At 22.6% G+C, this 21,975-nt stretch overlaps 1 protein-coding gene across 1 annotated transcript in view; it reads right to left on the reverse strand.

Annotated features, from left to right (window-relative positions):
* Nucleotides 1–21,975, reverse strand: part of LOC129615867 (tyrosine-protein kinase Btk29A) — a 91,784-nt gene that overhangs the window by 56,163 nt on the left and 13,646 nt on the right. Inside the window, exons 2-4 of the mRNA XM_055531260.1 lie at nt 17,219–17,314; nt 14,973–15,105; nt 14,467–14,613 (exon numbers count right to left, since the gene is read on the reverse strand). Of these exons, the coding sequence (XP_055387235.1) occupies nt 14,467–14,613; nt 14,973–15,105; nt 17,219–17,314 (376 nt within the window). The remainder of the gene's footprint in view (nt 1–14,466; nt 14,614–14,972; nt 15,106–17,218; nt 17,315–21,975) is intronic.

Consider the following 21,975-nt stretch of genomic DNA (forward strand, 5'->3'; position numbering starts at 1 on the left):
TTAAAGTACCAAAAATTTGCTACATACATACTACATATGCATTTTACAGCAAAAGTAGCAAAAGTTTTTAATTTTGAGATCTACTACTGCTTTAACAAATTAAAAATATTATTTTCCCATTTGTTTAACTATATACATTTACAATTTACCCTATATTTACCGTTACTTCATTTACAATTGCAAATGAATTAGTTTTAATTACAATTAGAGTCACTTTCCCGTTTTATGATTTAATAAATCTCTACAAACAATTGTCTAAAAATCTCTACAATGCAATTATAAATTTCTATTGGAAAATGTTGGTATTCATAATTCAGTATAAGGGGTTCTAAATTGCGTTTTCCAAATCGATTCTTATGCGATTATTCATAATTATAATTTTTTAGACTGATTTATGGCTTATTTATCAAATGTTGGTATTCATAATTCAGTATAAGGGGTTCTAAATTGCGTTTTCTAAATCGATTCCTATGCGATTATTCATAATTATAATTTTTTAGACTGATTTATGGCTTATTTATCAAATGTTGGTATTCATAATTCAGTATAAGGGGTTCTAAATTGCGTTTTCCAAATCGATTCTTATGCGATTATTCATAATTATAATTTTTTCGACTGATTTACGGCTTATTTATCAAATAAATAAACTAGGGAAAAAATCAAAATGGCAGATCAATATTATAAATATTTTCACTTATAATTAACATTTACATATATTAATTTTAGGTTCATTTATGCAAATTTACTTATACAGCCTCTTCTCAAATACGATTAAAAAAACTGATTAAGACGGTAACGCGGAAATAATACTTATGTATATTAATAATAATGATACATTATATTACATTTATATATATAGTACAATGGTAATATTAATGATAAATTATATAATATAATTGTGTATGATAAGATTTTGTATATTAGTATTGCTTAAGAATTTTAATAAGAAGCTCATAAACTGTTGTTTCTCCCAAAAAACTCGAATGTCTGTAAGAGAAGTTAAAGAATTTGACATAAAAAATTAAAGCCATCTATCGGAATAAATTTGAATAATATGCCTCTCATCTACTCATTTGTATAAATTAATTGCATGCAGTGTCGGATAGTTGTAGTAAATTCAAAAACAAAAATTTACTACAAAAATATATTGAATAATTGTCATCCCTATATACTCAAAATGTTTTATTAAAAAAATTTAAATAAGGTGTATAATTATAAAAGCTTAGAAAAAATTAAAAAAAAAAATATTCAAAGAATCTATCGGAAGTCTGTGAAATAGAAAACGAATTGGAAATGATTAGTTTTCATTTTTTACTTATGGGTATACTTAAATCGTGAACTCTTCCAATACCAATACTGATGATGATCATTAATAAATGTATGTACACTCGAATGCGTATTAATGTATGTATGTATATTTGGGTAAAATATACACAAGATCACATTGATATGATTGATGTTGATTTATATCTTCTGCATAGTTTAATTTAAATTCAATATTATGACCTAAACATATACATGGCTTACAACTGATGAAGATGACGAGGGTCTAATATTGAAATTTTTTTTTAAAATATTAAAAATTTCGTGATTTTTATTTTTTCATTTTTAAATTTAGTTTTTGTTTTCTTATAATATCTATTAGATTATATAGGCATATGTACAAAATTCATTGTTATTGTATTGGAAGGCATAATTGGAGCATAATTAGTTTTCCGCATTTTTTGATTGTCATTAATAAATTTATTAGATTTTTTCTCATTTTTTGTTTTGGTTTTCGTTCGTTATTCGTTTCTTTTAAGAACTAACGGTTGATAATGTGTTAATATTGTTTTTTTTTTTTGTTTGATGTTGAAAATGTTTTAATAAAATTTTTTAATGATTTTATTTTTATTGGAATTTTTTTTGAAACAACACCTTTTATCGATTGATTTGTAAATATTTATTAATTTATTTCTTTTTGTTTTTGATAATTTAGATTTTTTTGATCAATGGCATCCTACCTCATATTATAATGTCATCTATTGAATTATTTGTTTTGTTTTTTAGTTCACATAACGGTTTAGCGTAAGTATACACAAAAAAAAAAAAAAACTAATCAAAATTGAACTTGAATTAATAATTTCTAAGTTTATAAAAATATCAAACAGTGTTGAATAAATGATTAGAACAGCATGTTTGAACTAAGACAATTTTTATATTTATTTTAAAAGAGTATTAAAAAAGTTGCACTTTATGTATAAACAATGGAACCGGTTTTTGTTTTTAAAACCTTTTACGGCTATTTTTCGTCCTTAACCAAAAAACAAAAAAAAAATAAATTTTGAAATATAGTATATAATAATGGTATAGACTAGGCCTGACCAATCATATGATCGCAATCTACAAGTCGATCGCGACATGTATTTCAGTCGATCGAAACCTAAAAACCTAAAATAATGAAATTTTTTTTTATGAAAATTTGAATTTTCGAAAAAAATTTTTGCAAGTTGAAAAAAAATTTATTTTTTGCATGGGTCACAATCGAAAAATTTGAAATCACATTTAATTATACGACTAACACCTGATTGAAGACATCATGACATCTATTGAATTTCTTTCGAAATATCATAATTCAAATGGCTATGGTATAGCACGTGCAGTGTTCACCACAGTTTTAAACTGAGTTGACATAATAATAAAATTGAAAACATATTAAAAAATCTGTTATTGTTTCCATGAGCGAACGTTTCTCACGTTAAGTACGTCTAACTTAAAGCTGAGGTGAAACACACTATACGTGCTTAATCACACAAAATACCTTGTCACAAATTTCGTTCTTTCTCCAACAATACCAATAATTGCCATTAATTTGATATATGCTAATTTTTTGTTATTTAATTTTTTTTATCTAAATTTTTTTATATGAGTAATTTGATCAAATAAGCCGACCTTAAGTACAAAAATATTGAGCAGACCAGGAATACTTTATTTAAGACTTCAAACATAATTCAAACTTGTATAATAATTAAGAGGATTTACTTAAATATGAAAAAATTACGATGGTGGCACTTTCCAGTCACTTAAAATATTTATAAATTTCATTATTTTAATTATAAATGAAAGTCATATAAAAAAATTAAAGAAATATTTATGTAATTTAATGTGATTAGATAATTAAGTTGAATGGTTGAAGAGGTGGTGTCAACCCACCATTAAAATTATCTTAAAAATATTAGGAAAAAAATATTTCTACATTAACGTAATTTTGTAATTAACTCCATATTAATTAAACTGTACACACAAACAAATGTACAAATGTTATTTTTTTATCTGATTAAAAACACATATTTTAAAATTTTAACATTCTTAGAAAGTAAAATTTAATAAAAAGAAAAATCAAATACTCAAAGCTAAGCTTTGCTTTCTTTCTTGTAAACAAAAACATTTTCTATGAAATAAAAAAATTTTTTTTGTTGCCATTAAAACAAAAAAAAAATTTTTTTTTTTCAACATAATTTACCGTACCTACACTATGTGCAACAAAAATGTTGAAGAATTAATTGTGTTTGGAAGGAATGGAAAGTTGAAATTTTAACCTAAAAAAATAAAAAATAAAAATTTTTTTTCTTCTTCTTAGATAACTAGATAATGTGAAAGTAAGTAGTAAACGTAAAACTAAAGATATAAAATTAAAAAAAGAAAATTTAAAATAAAAAACAAAATAAAAAGGGAATTTTATCTTATTTAATTGTAAACGTTTTCTATCTATAAAATTCTTCATAATTTTTCAAAGAAATTTTAAGGCATACCGTGATATTAAATTTATATCACCTACATACTTATATACATAGGTAAATATATGCCATGAGTAGCAACTAAACTCCAAAAATTCAGGCTATTATAGCTAAATAATTACATATTTACAAATATGTACAAACATATTATATAAAAAAATAATATATCAATGTCCATGTTCACCTCTACTCATATATACATAAGTATATACATAGATATATATACATATATGTAAACTTAACTGTTAAAATATAAAGGTCGTGTGATAAGGTCATGTGAATAAGAAGAAAAAAAAAATGGTTATCAAATGCAATAACTTTCTATATCGTATCCGTTGCATTTAAATGAAATACATGAAATATATGTACAAGTATAATGTACGAGTTTAAATATATTTAAGTGAAAATATTTACAATTTTAGAATATTATGTACACATATATACATATATATTTATACGAAATACATAATATTTGTTAATTCCAATTAAATGAGGTTTTTTTTTTTTTCTTTAATTAGGAAAATTAGTAAGAAAATTTTTTTTTTTTTTTAATGACTTCTTGAAAAATAGACGGATGTGAGAATAATTTTAAATTTATTTTTTATTATTTTTTTTTTTATTTTTTTATTATTCTTTATGAGTTTATGTATAAATTATGTAATTATACTATTAAAAGTTTAAAATAAATTCTTTAAAAAAACAATTGTAAAACATTATAGAAGTATTGATGGGATAGAACATGCACATTATAAACGGTAATTAATCAAACATTTTTCTATGTTAGTTTTAAAAGGTAACTGAACTTTAATAATATTTTTATATACATACTTATTTTATTTTGTTTATTTATGTGTAATTAGCTATTTAATAAAAATTGAGAATATTTTAAAATTTATAAACAAAATAATGAACTTCCTGTATGATCATACATGCCCAAACAAGTATAAGTAAGTTTCATACAGTTGAGATAATAAATAACATAGAATTAATCAAACATAAAACTAATCAAATTTATTCGAAGAAATAATTATAGGTCAATATAATATGTAGGTACTTAAAGAATATATTGGAAAGGAAAATAAGGAATGACAACACTTTGCTTGATCTTACTGCTTGGTTGTTGTAACTGTTTTTTTTTTTTTCGAACAGAATGTCTTTCCACTAATAAACGGCTTAAAAGAGCCTAAATTTTTATTTTACTTTTGAAAAATAACTACCAAACAGCACTTTACACAATTTATTAAAATTTAAACTAAAAAATTTTAATTGAAAGAATTTCAACGATAAACCAAAACACTCAATTGAATGTCAAAATAATTTATGTCAAAAATCTAATGCAACATCCGAATATAAAGAGCGACACATTTATGAATGTTTCTTAAAACAAAACTTTTTTTTTTTTTTGCAATAAATGTATTGACATAAACGATAAATTTATAAGAAAAAGATATCAAAATACTATTACTTACAGCACTGTAAGTTTAAAAAAAAACTGTGATTTATATTATTTACATGAAATCATGAGGTTAAAATTTATTTTACCTTCAGGGAAAAAGAAGGGCAACAAAAATAAAATATTTAAGACTACCATCTCACAGTTTTTTTTTCTATAAGTAATACATTTAAAGAAATATGCCATAAAAATGAAGCAAAATATGAAACTCTTCTATATCTGTCTAAATCTAATTTGAAAAATCAAGTTAGTGTGGTTGTGTATTTGATTTTCAATAACATACACTCTAATCAAAAGTACTATAACAATATAACAATTGCAGGACACAACATTGCAATAAAAAATTGGAATGATATAAGATGGAGAGAAGGAGACCAACATTGTTAACCTAAAAAAACAAAAGCCAAAAAAAAAATCTATGGATATTTTTAAAATCAGAGAAGATAAATCATAATTGAATATTGGTACTATATTTGCCAATCAACCGATTATTTTTCCGAAGTTAATACAAGTTTAAAACAAAAATAAATTTTATGCAAAAGAGAACATTACAATTTTTTCAATGAGAGAAAAATAAAATAATAATAAGTATATTGGTATTCATAGTAAATTTTAAGTAATTTAGGTACCTATGCATCTACTTTACTTTACCTATCTACATAAACAGGAAAAATTCAATTACATGTGGTCTACACCATTACCATTGCAATTTTAACCAATAAAATGGACATCTAACTTCAATAACGTATTTCTCTTTAAGTGAAATATATATTTTACGATATAATATTAAAAAAAAAAATTTAATTGGAAAATTTTAAATGTTTTCAACGTTACTTACAGTTTACTTATATAAATATATATATGCACATAATATAGGATAATATAGTATATACATACTTAAATATTAGGTATTGAAAAAATTTATTATACTTTTAAAAAAATTATTAAGGAAATAAGCGAACTGAAAAAACAAAAAAAAATTGCGGCATGATATCAAATGAGGAAAAATAATTATTTTCCCCACATGCACATAATAATTATGACAAACATGAAATAGATAAAAAAAAAGTGCGAATTTTATTTAATTTATAATCGCTTTTTCCGTGATATTCATATTTTCCGAGAATTATATAATAAATTATAGTAATTACATAAATAGTCTTAATTATAAATTTACGATTACAAAAATATGGAATGGTCAAAATACCCCTTGCAAATTCAGGTATTTTTCCAATAAAATAGGGAACGAAATACCCCTTGCAAATTCAGATATTTATATAATTCTCTCAAAATTAATTTGACATCGAAATCATTAAGACAGATAAACGTGAGTGAAATTAAAATTTGAATTTAATTAAACTGGTATATAACATATACCAGTTTATATAGTATATAAACTTAATTTTAAGATTTGAATAATCTATTCAGTGTATTTTTCACTAAACCTAAAAAAATCAAGTTCGAAAAGAAATTAAGTTAATTTTTCGAAAGCATCTTATTTGTGTGTCTATCTGCAACGACCTTTGTCATACATTATAAAAACTGCATATAGGTATACATACTTAATTAAAAACGGACATTTTAAAAGGGTTTATCATACTTTTAATCAGTGTCTCAAATCTTAAATTAGAATTAATTTAAAAATCATCAAAAGCAAACATAATATGTACTTAATAACTTAAAAATGCATCAAATTACGACCTACACATTATCACTTAGAAAAAATCATTAATTTTTTTTTTTTTTTAAATTCCCGATTAATGACGATTACTAAAGAGAGAGATAAGAAGATCCTTCAGTCCGACCACCGCAAACAGCCATGACTTATTGCAGCCGTCCCATATCCCACTTATACTGTATATATCAAATAAATGTTAGCTGGCAACAAAAATTTTTAATTTAAATAAAACAAAAAACCAAATAAATTATTTTCATCATATTATTATAAAAACAATTTACTAACACACAAATATGAGTACTCAAACTTACATAAGTAAGTGCATTATGTAGGTACGTATAACAAAAATAATAATTTATTATACATACACTATATAGATTATAAAAGAAAACTTATATAAACCTACAATAATAAAACAAAACTCATTTAAGTCAAGTATTCAAAAGAATAACTAAAAATAAAGATGAAAGAAAAAAAAATTGATTTAAACTTTAAACTTATAAGTTTGGAACAAATATTCCTAAAACAAAAAGAAAAATAATAAAAACAAAATTAAGTACAAACAAATAAAACAAATGTGAATTATACTGCATGCATTTTTAATCGTAAACCATTATATTTTGCAGGCATACTGCCAACTTTATAATATCATTTTTATAATTAGCCATTTTTCAATTTATACCCAAGTAACTTATGAGCTATAAATACTATCATCAGCTACTTAGATTTAAATTTCAATAGAAGTTTCATAATATACATATATTCACATACATATGAATAAATAAATATCCTAATAAATTTTTTTATTGAAAAATTATTGCAATCTATTGAAAACTAAATTGTTATACAGAACACATCTAAAGACAAATATGTATATATAATATATCTAATCAAATAAATCATTTAAAATTTGTTATAATAATAATAATGAATATAGGTATAAATAAAAATAATTTAAAATTTCAAACATGTAGAAAAGAACAAAAGAATAAAATTATTTATTGATTAAAATCTAAATAAAATAAAAAAAAATTTAATACAAGAATATCAAATTTTGTTCGATACCATCAAAAATATACATAATAACTATGTACCTACATACATACATACATATATATATATATATAAAATGTATAATAATTTAGGTACCTAATCTACCAAAAAAAAACTTCAAACAAAGAACCAAAATATTTCCAGGTGTCTGTCAAAAATAAAAAAAAAAGATTCAAATTGAATAAAACAAACAAAGCAAAACAAAATACGTAAAAATATTTTTTATCATTCTAAAAAAATTTATTCTTATTGTTATACTCTAATATTCTACTTATATTTATGTTTGAAAGAGAACAATAATGTATCAAATTCAAATGATCCAAACTGCACCACATATGTACAAATTGACAGAATTGAGAAATTGAGCAACTTTATTATTGAAATATATAAAAAGCATACCTTCATCTACCTTAAAAATATTTTTTATCGAATATTAAAGAAAATAATAACAAATCAGAAAAAAAAAACAATTTTTTAGGTAATCTGTGATAATATCAAGTTTAAACATGTTAAGCATTGCATACATAAACACATACATATGTTCTTCATGTATGTAATACATGTTTGTTCATTAATGTTTACTACCTGTGTACAATACAATAGAAATCTCGTTTATTTACAAATAAAGTAGATTAATAAAAGTGAATAAATTTATTTATTTTTTTAAAGTATCAAATTTTTATTCTAAAACAAAAACAAAATACATACTTATAAATACTATCAAATATTAAATATGTTTATATTTAATCAAACATAATTCGATAACAATTAAAATATAATTGAAGTTTGAATATATTCGTATCATTCAAACCAAAAAAATACATCAAACAATTTACATATTTGAAAGAGAAACCTATTATATGTATGAATATTAAAATGATTAAACAAAATTTTTGAGTTTTTGACATCAAATTCATTATCATCGTAATCAAATCACTGTTTTTGTTTACTATAAGAATGATAAAATAGAATTACTTCCATTATGTATACATAGGACTCCCTTGCATGATTGCTTCAATTATTATCATTTTATAATCGTTATTATTATTAATAATTACTCAGAATTATTATTGTTATCATTTCGGTGTTATTATCGTAAAAAAATAATTTAATTACCTACAATAATATTTAAAACAAATGACATAGTAGACATACTTTTTGTATGACATATTTGTATGACCTACTCACAACATTGTTTTAAGAATTTAATAATTAAATATGCAAGTTATTTGATATTTAGAACTAAATTATTAACTTATGCAATTAATATAATAATAACGAATTTAAATAATTATGTTTTAGTATGATTGATTGTAAGTATGATTGATTATAACGCGTAAGTAAGTATTATAACATTCATATTTATAAGAAATTCATAATTAATATATAATTTTCACATTTTTTTTTTTATATAACTTCCTTTATTATTTTATATTATTACATATTTTTTTAAATAATTAATATTAATATTATAATTTAATATATAATAAAGAGTTTTTACTAACATTTATTTTAAAACGTAATTTATATCTTATTTTATTTTAAAAAAAATATCTAATTTTATATAATATATAGATATTAATGATGTATTATACTATAAATAGATTATGTATAACACTCAATATAATTTAAATTCTAAAATATTTTTTTTTTTTTATTTATTTATTTAATTTAATATTCAAAATGAGCATTTATTATAATTTTTATATTTCATACAATTTGTATGGGTGTATGTGTATAGACATAACGATTTCATACATGTATACTTATGTATGATATATATGAACTAATATACATACACATACATTGATATTCAAGCAATAATTAATATTGAGTTTTGAAGAAATTTTTTTTATTTAAAATCTTAATAATTTTAAGAAATTTATGATGTTTAATATTTTTGAATTTAATTATGTTTGTATGTAAGAAATTTTAAAATTATAATTAAAATCATTAATTATGTTTTTCATTTACAAATTTTTTGTGTTTTGCTTTTTTTTTAGAAAATTTTCCATATTATTTTTTCAAACTACCAAAAAATTGGTATCTTTTCTTTTTTCTTCTTTTCTTTATTATATAAAATATTTTCTTAAACATATATATATATATATTTGTATATATATATATATATTTGTATATATATATATATATATGTATATAAATACACTATTTATGTAAAATACCAAAAAAAAAGAGTTTTACTTGTTATTTTTTTTTACTTTATTTTTTTGATTTTTAAGTTGTAAAACTTGAAATTTCTCTCTCACATTTCAGGTTAATTTTACATTTTTTCTTTTCTTTTTTCTCATTTATATTTTAATTGTATATTAAAATATTTATGTACATATATATACGTAAGTTTATGTAAGTACATAACATAGTATTTTTTTTTTAAACGAAAAAAAATAAAACACCGACAACCGCATTAAACGATTTTAAATACAAAAAAAAAAAAATTCTTATTTTCCTTTTTAAAGACACGAACCTATCGAAATGAAAGCCAATACAGTACTGAACTGAAATCTAAAATCTATATACTACACGAAATTCATTTAAAACAAAAATATTCAAAAAGATATGAAATTTTTGCTTTTTTTTTTATTATTATTATTTTTTTTTCATTTCATGCAACTTATGTGTATTTTGTTGCTGTTTTCTTTATTAATTTTTTTATTATTGTTTTTATTTGATTTGTTTTTCTTAATATTTTTTAAGTGGATAAGCTAGTATAGTTTTTGTTATACAGTCAATATTGTTTCAAATGTACTATATACAGTCAACGGTGTAAGTTTAAGTACAACACACAAAAATTGAAAAAAAAAGCAAAAGACAAAAAAAAAAACAAAGATATATGTAGGTACACATATGATAAATATATGGATAAAGACCTGTTTTCCAGGTTTTTTCTTTTTATACCTACTATTTTAATGTTATGTATGTATATATATTTACAAAAATTTATTATGTATTTAAAAATGTATTATGAATATCGTTTTCAATTTAAAATTCGTAATAATTGAATGACAATTAGACAAAACTGCTTAAATACAAAAAATCAAAATTGTATAATATTTGAATTTTTTATGTTTTCCATGGTAAAATCCGAAAAAAATTTGACTTAATTAAAAAAAAAAAAAATTATTCGGAATAAAATAATTCACTTAAAGCGGCTTAAAAGTTTAATTTAAACAATTTTTTTTTTAAAATTTTCAAAATTTAGTTGAACTTGTAAAATAGAAAAAACCGATAAAAAATTTTCCAATTTCCAAACTAATCAAAAAAAATTGCAATAATTAAATATCATATATAAATTTTAATCTAGATTTTGTAAATTTAATTTTACACTCGCGCAAACACTCGATTTCAAACACGCTTTGACAAAATCATCCAAAACACGTGATGATTACATTCAGTTTACCCATATATTTTGGTCACATTAAGTATGTGAACCAAAATTTTCTTAAACAAGCCAAATACATCAAATATTTCATAAATTGAGGAGCTGTTCTCACGAGATTATAACTTATTGCTGCAGAAATAATGTTCTTATCATATCACGTAAATAACAAATTATGTTGATATTTTTAAATAAATAATGGATGACAATTATTCTATATAAATATACAATATCCATACACGCACAATTTAATAAATTACGAATAAAATACAATTTCTGTAAATTATAAATTTCTGTAATTTAAAATTCAATATGTTAATGTCATTAACAATATTAAAGAAATAATTAGTTTCATTATGTAAAATTATCAAAGTAATCATTTATATAATTATTAAACAATTATTGACAAAACTATTTAGGTCCTTATGTCTTCGTAAAACCAAGTCAAAATTTTCATTTTGAATTATTTAAAATATCTTAAGCAGAATTAAGTTTTAGTAACTAAAAGTAGTAACCAAAAATTAACACGTCGGCATGTACATTGAAAATTCCAATCCAAAGAATAAAATGTCTTGAATTTAAATGAAAACGTCAAAAGACATTTTAAATTGTAATTTTATATGAAGAGTCAAGACACAACAATACGATGTAATTCGTAGTAAAGAGTACTTTACAATAACAATTGTATTGAAGCATATGTTATCTGACAGTTCAATTTTAAATAATATAGGACGCGTTTATTTTGATCAAAAAAACGCTTAACCCCACAGTTGCAAGAACAAATATTTTTCAATTTTTGTTTTTATATTTTCTCTTGATCATTTTTTATCAGTGTATTTGTAAAAATATATAAATTCGAAATTTTAATCTTTACTTTTTTTTTTCTTTAAATTTTTTCTTTTTGTATGTTTATATTTTGTGACTTCAAAAGATTTTTTTATTTTTCTTGCTTTCTTTGTCGTTCCTGCTTGTTTAAAAAATTTGTGAATTGGTCGTTATTGCATTCACTTCAACACTATACTTTATATAAGATGCTAACAATAAAATAAACTATAAAAAAATTAAAAAAAGAAAAAGAAAACTAAAATTGAACTAAACCAAAATTAAAAATTCAACAAAAAGCCCAAAAATAAAAACAATAAATACATAAGATAAAAAAGAAAAAAAAATGATGGTTTCATCAGAAAAGTGCTGTTAAGAAATGAGTTCATTTAGAGAGGCACACACCACACACCGTTCTTTAAACCACACTGACTCAAAAAAATTGGCTCTTTTTTTTTTTTATTATTAATTTTTATAATATTTTCTATTTTCATAGTCAAATTATATTATGTATACATACATACATACTTACGTAAGTATTGGAGGAATGCATATTCGAATGTCTTGAATTTAATAGATGGAAAATTCATTTCCATTATAATATTATTTTACAATTTCATATAAAACAGAAGAAAAGGAAGGGAGTGAAAAAGAGAGAGTAAAAGAGATAAAATGATAATAACAATAATAATAATAATAATAAGTTAGAGAATAAATTTTTTCAAAAATAGAATCGAATCGAATTTAAAAATCTTGGATCGAATAAAAATGATCTTATAAGTATAAGAGAAGAGAGATGGGATAAAATTTTTAAATATAGTTTTAAACAATTTAAATATTATGGTGTATGTAATATAATATGTACACACTCACATATGCACACATATTTGCATAGTTCAAATTTATATTCATTCCTCGTTTTCAATTTTTTTTTTCTTTTTCTTTTATTAAATGTTTATTTTATATAATAATTTATTAGCCTCAATATTTCAAGTAAAAAACACTTTTGAAAATTTTATTATTCTTGTTTTTATCATTATTATTAACATTAATATTTACATATGATTATTATTGTATGTGCATTTGTAATTTAATATTTAATAAAAACTAGATAAAAAAAAAATAAATATGGGAATTACAAATTATTTTTCATTCTTTATAATGAAAAAAATTTGTTTTCAATTTGTTTAATAAAGAAAAAAACCATTTTCAATTAAATGAATTTTTAAATGTAATAATTGTGTATAAGTATGTGATAAAATGTATAAATGCAACTTAACACTTTACTTTTTTAATATACATATACAATAGTAAATATGTACATATGTATAATTGATAATTGATATAGAAGTGATATAGTGATTTCCATTGATTGGAATTTATTTTATAAATTCTTACATCTATTATTGTAGTCGACAAGATTTTATTCAAATAATAAAATATTTAATAATACATATTTAAAATTGCGAATGAAATAGGCAAATAAATTATTCTAAAATGACTATTAATGACATTAATTAATATTATAAGGTATATACCGTTATTAGGTTTATAATAATTAAAGATACCGTTAAAATATAATATTCGTAAATAATAATTTATTATTAGATTGTATATTGTGTTTTTGGGTTAATAATGCACCGCGTCTCACACGAATGTGTTATGTTCCGATCTGATAAATTTCTTATACGACATCCCTTCGGGATTTCAGCATAAATAAGAGCAAATTCTAAAGTAAGGCTGTAATTCGTTGTTATTAGTGAGATTTTATTAATATAGTTCGAGTATGCATTATAAACTATAATAAGCTCAAAGAAATTGGTACAAATTATGGAAAAATAGTAAAATTATTTTGTGTGCACAAATTTTTGTAAACAACTAATGCATACAAAAATTTACTTAATATCAACTTCTAATCAGAATTTTGCATAAATTTTTGCAAAAGATTACATAAGACATAATTATGTTTGTAATATTATAGACCTCACAAATTTTTTTAACATGGAATTCATACGAAATTAAATTCTTGTTAAAATTCACCTTATTCATGAAAATTTATGAAAAACTTTTTGTGTTTTGAAAAAATGAATGAAATAAACACAAAATCGATAATTGATTTTATCAAATTGATTTAAATTGTAATTAAATTAATGACTGACTTCAACTCCAACCGCTTAAACTTGCCTTCATATATAATTTTATAATTAAGTATGGTAAAATTATTCTTAATATTCGTTTCAATGTAGTTAATATAAAATTTTTGAATAATAAAATAAATTACACTTACTTGGATTGTTGTTTGTTTCACGCCAATGTGTTGCTGCTTGACAACCAAATGTCGCTCGATTTATACTTCGACAACAAGACCACTTTTTACCATTCCATAATCCAATATGAAATCTAAATGATTTTTGTGTATTTGTTTCTTCACAAACTGAAATAAAATATTCAATACATTAAATTTGTAAGCCCAATGTAAAATAAATATTTAAAAGAAAATGTAAAACAAAAATTTTAATTTTCAACTGGATATTAATAGAGTTTCAAATTATTATTAAAATTATTAACTAGATTTTTCGACAATATACCAAAATAATTAAATAAAGTTGAACAAACCATTTAAAAAAAAATTCTTTTGTCGCCTAGATTTATGCAATTTTTTTTGTTTGAAAATAACTTTTATCTATTTAAATTTAATTACATATAATTTAAAATTCTTCTATCTCCTTTTTTTCAAATTTAACAATACTCTTCTTAGTATATGCATAATTATAATATTTTCTATACATTTACCTTGTCTAATAGCTCTAATCCATTCAAAACGTTCTTTTTCACTTTCCGATACTAAATATAGTGTATATTGAGGAATTGTTCTTCCAGATAATTTATCATCTAATTCACAATAACCTACTTGAAATGAAAAACCCTAAAATTATAAAAATAAATATTACACATTAATAAACTAAAGAAAAAAGAGGAGTAGAAAAAAATTACGTGTTAAATAAGAAAAAAAAATTATAGAAAAATTCAAAATTTTATGTATTGTCATGTATTAGATGTTAATTCTGAGAAATCAACAAAAAAAAGAAAGAAAAATTTGGTTTTCTATTTGAGTTAAAAGTTGTGGAAAAAAAAATGAAGCCCCTGCTGGATTTATAACAAGTTTTTTCTTTTTTTTTGTTGCACGTGAGATAAATATTTATTTAATTATGAAGACAATGATCAAATATACATAAGTTTTTTTATAAAAATGAAAGATTGATCTCTATTTAAAAAAAAATTAGTTTACATTATTTTGGTTTTAAAAATTGTTCAAAGATTTATAGTATAAGATTGGATTTTAAATATTTTAAATTAGATTAGTGAAAGGGAAAAATTGTTATAGAAATTTCTAATTTTGTGCATTATCTAATATTCATAATACATTTCAATTCTTCAAAAATAATACGGCAAAGGCCTTAAGAGTATCATGTGTCAATCTTTTGCCTGCGACATAAACACCAATAAGAAGTGAGTTAGTCGTTAGCTGATCTTCCCGCACAAAGTCCAACGAATGCCTTCAAAGAAGCCGTGAGTACCGTCCGCCTTGACCCAGTCCCTCCCAGACAAGCCCTCTGAAACTTCAAAAACTTGGCCTGCACACCCATCCGTACAAGGCCGTCATTGCTCTTTTGATGATTCTATGAATGTGACCGATGACCCAATATTGAAGAAGGGCTGATCATTTGGGGATGCGCTCAGATGCTTAACCTCCCTTAGACTACACAATGCGTCCATCAAACAGAGTGGGGCTCGTTAATTGTTCCCTATTCCTATGTTTTTTGAAGCCAACCAATGTGCTCTTGCTTTGATTTATATCTAGTCCCACATCTACTACTATATTGAGATGAATAATATTTTTTTTTTCAAAAGTGCTAATTAAATACAAAGTTGTTAATATAAATAACATTTTCATTTAATCTAACATTTCTTAAAAAATGGATATAATTTATCATCGTAATAAATTTATCGACCGATATACAAACTAGACATCATAATAACATCCTATAGCACTTTAGGCACTACATGGTACAATGTCTAATTTTGACAATATATGCATGCATATAAAGATTTAATTAATGAATCACGAAAAATTAAATTTTTTTTATTTGATGCACTTATTATCATCAAGTATATTCATTAGAAAATCATTAAATTTCAAAGTTTTACGTCAACAATATTAAGTGTCTACATAACGGTCAATTCTATCATTACTAAGTATTTGAAGTTAATTAAAATAATACATATATTAAAATTAAAGTGTCAAAATTCAAGTGTTAATCCAGATTTAATATTTTTAACACTTCCAATATTTTACATCACATGTTAATTAGATTTTTACATAAAAAACGCATGTCATTTTTAGAAAAAAAAATTTTTTTATTTATTTTTAAAATTAAGTAATTTTTCTTTAGCACTTCTAATTACTTGTAATAATAAATAGCTGTAATAAATGATAAGATTTTTGAACTGTGAATTCAGAATTTTATTGTTATATTCAAATGAAATTCAGGCTCAATAACGTATATAAATTTTAGTTCTTTTAAATTACTGTATAATATTTTTAGAACACAATTTAATACTTAGAGTACAACATAACAACAGAACAAATTTTTGTATTTCAACTAAACATAAAATATAAACATTTCATCACAAAATATAATATACATACAAATTATTTAATTATTTCATTAAGCTCATTTTAAGAATTACCGTTATTGTAAATTTGTGTCATCAGAAACATAAAAATGACAAATGAGTCAACGGCAGCGCCATCAGTTGGAAAAATTTTAAATTATTTCATTGAAGTTTTTTACAGATTCAACATTTCCGTTTGACTTTTTTATTAAATTATTAAAAATTTGAAAAATTTAGATTTATTTCATTGTAATGCTATTAAAATAAATAAAATATTTGAAAATAAATAGATCAAACAGTCAAGCAATCAGAGTTTTACAGAAATATAAAATAAGAAAAAAAAAACTTATAGTATAAATCACCTCTGGTGCAAAAGGATCACCACAATCTCCATTTAATTCAGCATTTTCGACTAGGCGAACTCCTTTTATTGGAATACGACCACGTTCCCGGCGTCTCTATAAAAACATAAACAAAAAATTAAGAACAAAAAAAAAAAAGGCAGAAAACAAAACAAAAAATAACTAATTTTTACTAGATTTGGATTAGCCAAAATGTTAGTATGTTAGTACATACAAGCACTGTCTATTGTTAGCGAGTACATATAGAAAATAAAAGTACATAGTTTAGTAATTATTACTTTGGTAGCATTAGTAAATTATATATATGCCTATATATAAGAAAGGTTATTAGTAAATTAATAGTAATAATGATTAAACTCCATGTATACAAAGTAGTAAATTTACTACTTTTTTTTAACAATTTTAAATATTTTCTTAAATAACTAAGTAACAATATTTTATTGAATTTTCGCTCGACTCATTCTCCAAAATCAATAATTTTTAATAAAATAACTATGGTAATAATAATAATTAAAATTTTAACCCACAAGTTTTTTATAACATCCAAAATTTATAGCCTTACATATAAGAATTTAATTCGAATATGGAATTGGAAAAACTATGGGGAGGAAATGGATTATTTAATTCTGATTTCCGTTCTAGTTATTCAAATGTAATAATTTTGTTGTTTTTTTTTGTATATAGTGTAGGCTTTGTTTTTAATTTCAAAAATTAAATTTATAAAATCAATATGACAATAAAATAAATATTTTTTTTTATTCAAAATTCTTTTTTTTTTATTTAAAATTAAAACAAAATTTTCGGTTTCCAAATTTTAATATTAAAATAATTCAAAAAATGTCGGAAAATAATAAAATTTCTATTTGGTATACAAGTATTTTAAATAAAATCACTGAAAATATTAATGAAAATTGTATTGAACATCTTAAGAGAACCTATTTTCATTTTGGAATAACATTATTTTTTGCATGCTTTGGCTCCTATCTACATTTAATTGGATTTTTAAGAACAACAATTTTTGCAGTATTATTTGCATTATTTCTAATTATACTATTGAATTCAATAACAAGTGAAAATAATGAAAATTTTATAAAACGTCTTTATATTTTATATTGGTTTGGATTTTTTTGTGGACAAGCAATTGGACCAATTATAAAAGTTGGTATGGAAAAGAAACCAGAATTAATTATTATATCAATAGTAACAAGTATAATAACATTTTTTATATTAACAATAATTAGTTTAATGGCTGAAAGAAGAACATATTATTTTTTAAAAAATATTTTACCACATATTTTAAATGTACAAGCAATTTTAACAGCAATCAATTTATTTCAAAATTCTAATAATATCAATAAAATTCAATCTTATTTGAATTTATTTACAATTATCGGTTTCATTTTATATGATACACAAAGAATTATTGAGACAACAATAATGAATAATGATGTAGATGGAACAACAACAACAACAACACCACCAACAAATGATTGTATAAATAATGCAATTGATTTATTCTTTGATAAAATTTGTTTATTCCGAAGAATATTAATTGTTTTGACGCCAAAATCAAAAGAATTCCATATTTTATCAGATTTTATATGAAAAAAATAAAAACAAAAGTGTGATTTTATTGTCAATGTCAAAATATGTGAAAATTTTAAATAAATTGTAAAAGGTATAAAATTCTTTGAAAAAAAATTCCGATTTTTTATTTAAAATCAAAATTGAGGTCAAAATGTTATCGACAACAAGATCAATAAAAAATCTACTCAGAATTTTTTGCAAAATTAAAAAAAAACTCAAAATTGCTACGAATCAAAAAATTGCATTTTCTCTTTCTTAGACAAAAATACCGTTCTTTAGATGAAAAAATTAGAAGTAAGAAGGCTAACAACTGAAGGTATGTACTTATTAAGGTTTTTGACTATATTTTACTTATTCAGATTTCTTATATTTATTAAGTATAGTAAATTATCGAAACCTAAAGCACAATTAATTCGTCCAACCTTTTTTTTTCTGTAGGACGCGACCGAGGCCTTAGGTCCCCCTCGCGTCGACCCATAAAATCTTTTGTGATTCCCATCACCATTTACAGCATTACGTCTAGTCTCCTTACAAATTGCAGCATTGCAGCCAGCGACAGACTTCACCATGACCATCCTTTTCAGTTAAAAAAAAGGTCTCTAGGAACGGACCTATTCTCCAACATTATGAAGATCCTACCCCTCCTAAGGTTCCTCTCAGAAGCAGCACACAGTTAGCATGAGTTTCAGCCAGAAATATTAATTGATAGTATTCGAACGCCTTTGTGATAATTACGCACTCGCCGTGCATTTTAAATAAAAAATAAGATCTTTTGTGATTCCCATCGCCACCCATAGTACTACATCTAGCCTTCTGCAAAATGCAGTATTACAGCTAGCATAAGACGTGATAGACTCGACCTTGCCCATATTTATTATCGTGTCGGGTCTACCGACTACAACTATATGATGTTATTATAATCATGAAAAACTAGTTTTAATCATTTTCTATATTAATTTTTTTCCAATCCAACCAATTATGTCAAGAGCAATTCAATTTTTGATGATTACTTTCAACTGCGAAATTTCTTTTTGTTACTCTATTTTTGTTGTTCTTTGAAGCATATTGCTAATTTTTCATTTTATCATGTTTTTATATTATACTAAAATTTTTATATCTTTAAATGTGATTCATCAGTATAACTTTCATAAAAAAAATAATTCACAAATTATTCTAATATATTGTTATGACTTTTCTTTTTGTGTAAATCATTAAATGTATACGAGTATTGTGTGTATAGTAGTGTTATACCGACATTCCTTTGAGCAGTTATCTCAAGACAATAATAAATTAAGTAAACATACAATATCAAATTAAATTCTCACGGTTCAAAATTTATTCACTGAAGAAAATTCTTTACAAGAAGAGGGCGTCTTACTCAACACATACGTATGTATGTGTATAAATTTAAATCATATACTCAATTTAATGATTATTTTGACAATTATACTCAAATTCTACACTTAATAATGAGCGGTAAATATAAAGAGAATACTTAAATTTATAGTTAGCCAATTCAGAAATTAATTGTGTATAAGTAGTTATAAAAATTAACCACAATTAAAAAATAAAACTAAATATTTGACCTTTAATACAAAATATCCTTGTTCTTATTCTATTAAATTTGATAAAAACCTGTTTTTTATTTAAACTATATACGATACAAGATTAGTGTTTAGCCATTCATCAAAATTCAAAAACAATAAAATTCTAGTATATAAATTTCATAGAATTCTAGTCAAAATTAAATTCTAGACGCAAATTTATTAATTATAGTATAAGAATATAAAAAATTGGAAATAAATATTAAAGTTGTTTTAATTTTCAATCAATCAACAAAATATCGTATTTTTTTTTGTGTTTTCTTGCTATTTTGATAATAAAAAAATAAAAAAAAAAAAACGTGTAATATAAATTAATATTGGAATTTGATATGTACATACATACCCAAGTATGTACATCCAAATAAATTAAATGAGTCATAGTGCGTATATGCCAGTATATTGGTTTTAATTCACAGGAAATTCTTCAATGGAGAAATTTTTTCACATTTTAACAATTCTTAATCGTATTGTAGTAACAGTGTTAAATATTTTGATTGTTTATTCGATTATAGAGTAGATGTAGAATCGGTATAGAAGAAGAGAAGCTAAAATTTTGTTAATATCTATATGAATATGTGTATATTTAGGTATATATGTACTTAAATATTATATGGTATACAAGATATTATAAAATGAATCATCGATATCTGAATTTTAAAATAAAATTTACAAAAAAGCAGGAAGATCTAATTCAAAAATGTATTTTGTCATAAAACAGAAATTAAAACTAATATCCAATTAATAGTTGGAAGGGGTAAATTTAAGACCAAGTCAATGTCACCTTAAACGCTTATTGTAAAATCTCATCGTCTATAAAATATCTGTCAAGCTAATAAACTTCATATAATTATGGACCTGCTCAGGCATTACTCCACCCAATTATATAGATGTCAACACGCAGATTCTGCCCAATTTCTGCAAATGATAATCTGCAATACTCCAATAATTCTTTCAATTCTCTTGAACAATTCTTTCAAATTCCGTCAATTCTTTTATTTTTTTACAAAAATCCAGCTTTCCTTTTACTAGAGCACACAAATTCACTAATCCTTTGGAAGGAAAGGATTAGAACGTTTTTGTGTGTAGAATACAGAGTTCGATTGTAAAGGGTATATAACAGATGAAAGGGTGTACAGATGAAACTTTCACACAAACTGGTATTGAAGCAGAGTCCAGAATATTAATCGAACTCCTTTTTGAAGTAAATTATCTATTTACGATGTTAAAAACTGACATATTACGTCATATGAATATGACATTTATAATGTCAGCTGTTTGACTAACAAAATTGTTAATAAATTTGACTAACAAATTTATGAACTTGGGTGCAAATTTATCAAAAACTGACGACATAGAAGAGGAACAAAAATTTCACCAACACAAATAGGACCGACATATATCGAGGAACAACTGTATATTTATAAATTTTAGGATTTAATCAAAATTCTATACATTGAATGACTAATATATAATAAACAATACTCTATGAGAAATTTTATAAAAAAAACTTGCGCGTCAATTACACGATAAAAATTTATACGTTAAAATATTTATTTACTTAAGTAT

Source organism: Condylostylus longicornis, unplaced genomic scaffold (assembly GCF_029603195.1).
Source record: "Condylostylus longicornis isolate FDR11 unplaced genomic scaffold, ASM2960319v2 ptg000153l, whole genome shotgun sequence".
NCBI lineage: Eukaryota > Metazoa > Arthropoda > Insecta > Diptera > Dolichopodidae > Condylostylus > Condylostylus longicornis.